This window comes from Sturnira hondurensis, unplaced genomic scaffold (genome assembly GCF_014824575.4).
Source record: "Sturnira hondurensis isolate 20B ecotype Veracruz unplaced genomic scaffold, ASM1482457v3 Scaffold0015596, whole genome shotgun sequence".
NCBI lineage: Eukaryota > Metazoa > Chordata > Mammalia > Chiroptera > Phyllostomidae > Sturnira > Sturnira hondurensis.
In genome coordinates, this window is record NW_028088227.1 from 2,236,663 (window position 1) to 2,240,602 (window position 3,940).

General features: G+C 39.1%; 1 protein-coding gene across 1 annotated transcript; it reads right to left on the reverse strand.

Moving 5' to 3' along the window:
• Positions 1 to 486: 486 nt before the first annotated feature.
• Positions 487 to 1,447, reverse strand: LOC119000294 (NADH dehydrogenase (ubiquinone) complex I, assembly factor 6-like). The gene is given in 3 exon segments (XM_037065288.1): positions 487 to 680; positions 683 to 1,067; positions 1,188 to 1,447. Coding segments are annotated over 3 exon segments (666 nt in total). The 5' UTR covers positions 1,275 to 1,447.
• Between the last annotated feature and the right edge of the window lie 2,493 nt (positions 1,448 to 3,940).

Genomic DNA, 3,940 nt, shown 5'->3' on the forward strand with positions numbered 1-3,940 from the left:
CTATGTCAGTAATATCAAGGCATGAAATCAGCAGAACTGAACAGCAACACTAACCAACTGGATCTAACTGACATTTTGAACATCGATATAAACCATATTCTGGTGATATTACAAATGTATTTAGAATATTTGGAATAATTCATGATCATAGCACAATTAAACTAGAAATCAGCAAGAGAAAAAAAGGACAATCTTAAACATTTGGAATTTAAACATTTCTATAAAACTTTCAAGGAGATAGTCTCAAAGAATATTCCTGAATATTTTAGATAAAGTGACAATACATTATACCAAAACTCATCGGATGCAGCTGAAACAGTGCTGAAGAAAGCTTTGTCATCCAATAGTAATATTAGAAAAGGTTATTTGCCTTTCACTGTCTGGTTTATCTCACTGAGCATAATTACCTGAAGACCCATTCATGTTGGCCAATGGCAGGGTTTCCTTCTTTTTTTAAAATTTTTTTTCAGTGCCATACAATTATTTTTAATATCTTCTTCTCCATGACCGAACATACAAATATAATGGAAGTAATGTATCCTTCTGTTGTAAAGATGGGTGGAACACATCAAAATCCACTTGTTGAATTTTCTTTAAATAGTCCTCCGGAGCAACCGTCTGAAGAAAAGCAGGAAACGCTTTCACAGGAACACTTCTGTGGAAGGACCTGGCATGCTCGTGTGCACGTGTGCCTGGCTGGCAATGTCGTATATCACATCTCTTATGTTTTTATCTTGCTTCTTCCGCAGAAAATCCTCTTGTGAAACACCATGCAGCATACAAATATCCATGGGAAGGAACACCCTTCTCCTGCTGCCATGATACCGCGTGGCTCTCGAGCAAGTGACAATGCCCTGTGCTTTTCCAAGGTGGCTCGCAGCATGGTCTGCGTGAAGATCCTTTATACCCAGTATTTCTCATATTAAATAAAGAAGAGAACTCTGTGTGTTTTCGGCATAATTTTCCAATACCTGGATATTGAGATATGCTTTGTCATCCAAATTTTTTTCTCTTTCCTCAATGATTTTCATAAGCCATCTTTTAGTCAGATTATGTCTTTTGGCAGCAGCTTCCCATCCACTTTCTCTCCTGAGTCCCCGGTGGGGGGCCTGGCTCTCTGTCCTTATTGGGACTCTGTGGAGTCAATCTGGGACCCAGAAATGGGGTCTGCCTCTGCTGGTGCAGACCTTCCACAGTTCAATGGCCATAGGCTGATGTGGTGGATTGTCACTGTATATGTCATCCATGGTCTTCTTCCAAAACTGCATTCGCATCAGCCCACTTGTTTTCTCAGAAACCAGATCCTTAATCTGAGCGAGTTCCACATTGAAGGCTCTCAGGGCAAAAGCAGAGCTTCTAGATTCTGCAGGAAGGAGCAAGGAGCATAGATAGCCTTCATAATCTCGCTTCCGCAGCAGTTCCAGGCAGTAGCGGTCAGTGCCCCAGACGCCCGACCCCCTGGCTGCAGCCACGCTCTGCCCGAAACCGGGGACCCCGGGAGCTGCCGCACGCACCCAAAGGCCCCAGGGCCGGGTTTGCTTCTTTTTTAAGACTAAATAACATTAAATATCATATCAATATAAATAATATTGAATATTAGTAGTTAGCATTTATTTAAATAAATGCACCAGTTAATATTTGATACATTTAATATTTAATGTTAAATACTATTAAATACTAAAAATATTTAAAATAGTTTTTTCATTCATCCATCAATGAGTGCTTTGCTTATTTTCATGTCTTGACCANTCCGCAGCAGTTCCAGGCAGTAGCGGTCAGTGCCCGAGACGCCCGACCCCCTGGCTGCAGCCACGCTCTGCCCGGAACCGGGGACCCCGGGAGCCGCCGCGCACACCCAAAGGCCCCAGGGCCGGGTTTGCTTCTTTTTTAAGACTAAATAACATTAAATATCATATCAATATAAATAATATTGAATATTAGTAGTTAGCATTTATTTAAATAAATGCACCAGTTAATATTTGATACATTTAATATTTAATGTTAAATACTATTAAATACTAAAAATATTTAAAATAGTTTTTTCATTCATCCATCAATGAGTGCTTTGCTTATTTTCATGTCTTGACCAACGTGAATTATGCCGCAGTGAACACAGAGGTGCAAATATCTTTTTGAGATACAAATTGTGGGGGTGACTTTCCTTGCAAGTCCTCCCAGCCACCATGGATGAGAGTACACATGACTGAGACATGATGTGATCTGCTTGGGGAGAAGTGGCCATTTTCCCAGAGGAGAAAGGCCATGAGCAGTGGCCAGTTTCTCAGGGGAAAAAGGTGTTGAGCTCCCTCCGCCAGGGGTTTTTATTGGGTTGCAATACACAGGAACACAGGGCAGCAAGGATCAAACAGTAGATAACATTTCAAAGAAATCTGAGGGCTTAGTCTGAGTCAGAGTCTGTCAGGAACAAAGTTTCAGGGTTCCCTGCTTGAACCCTTAACATATGAATGAAAGCACTCTTAGCAGAGCAGATTTCACAGGTTTTTCAGGAAGTCTTTGTGATGCCAGATTTTTCCCCAGGACATGCTCTAGCAAGGCAAGGAGCTGCATCCCTCCCTATCAGGTATTCAGGCTTAAGGGGATTAGAGCCAGAAGGACTTCTCCCAGAGGTCATGGGTACTAGGGCTTTGTCAAAGCCTGAGGGTGGGGTGGCAAGAGTCCATTGCTCCCTCTTTGTTGCAGCCCCGGAGTCCTTCCATGAAGGCCTCCCAGTGATGGAGTCTGGCTTAGGTTGCCCCCCACTGTGAGGGGTCTTACCTGTTGTTGACTTCCGACCAAGCTTTGGGGGCAGGGAGGAAATTGAGGCAGCATTTGCTACCAGAGACAAGCTTTGTCTCCTGTGGCTCGCATTCCAAAGGTCTTCTCTTGCCCTTAGTAGCCACAAGGGGTGGGGATACAATTCCTAGAACCAGGCATAGCGGTCTACAACAACAAATTCCATACTCTCCATATTTGTACCCAGGAGTAGGATGCTGGATATGTGGTAGCACGTGGTAGTTTTATGTTTGATTTTTTGAGGGTGGAGAACATGGAAAGAAGTTGTTCAAAGAGTATAAATTTTCAGATATAAATAAGTTCTAGAGATATAATGTACAGAGTTAATATGCTATAGTTAATAGTATATTATACAGAGTTATACAGAGTTAATAGACTAGTATACAGAGTTATAGAATATGTAATAGCATTATATATTATATAATATTTATATTAGTATTATATACTAGTATATAATAATAGTATATAGAGTTAATAGACTATAGTTAATAATATTGTATTACATGTTTAAAAGTTGCTAAAAATGTAGATCTTAACTATTCCCACTACATACACACAGACAGTAATTATGTCAGGTCATGAATGTGTTAATTAACCTTATTGTGGCGATCGTCTTACACTATGTAAGTATCATATTATCACACTGTCCACCTTAAATCTGCACAATGTTTAAGTCAATTATACCTCAACAAAGCTGTGGAAAACAGAAAAGAATATAGGTTACAAAACAATAATTAGAGCTTTTACATTAAGAGGCTATAAAAAGATAAATAAACCAAAAGTGAGCAAAAGGAAGAAAATAATAAGTATAAAAACATAATTTGAAAAATAAAATACAATAACCATAAAGAAAAATCATTAAAATTAAAAGCTGCTTCTTTGAAGAGATAAAATTAAGCCTCTTGGAAAACTAGAAAAGAAGAAGATATACAGTGGACTCAAATATATTAAAGAATGAGTGATTATTACAAAAATCTCTTCACATGAAAGTTTAAAAGAAACTGATTTCTCAAAATTGCAAACTACTGAAGCTCACCCAACATGAAAGAGATATTCTGAACAGTCTTGAAACTGATAGAGAGATTACATAGTAGACATAAACTTAAAAAAAAAAAAAGAAAGAAAGAAAAAGATAATCTCCAGGGCT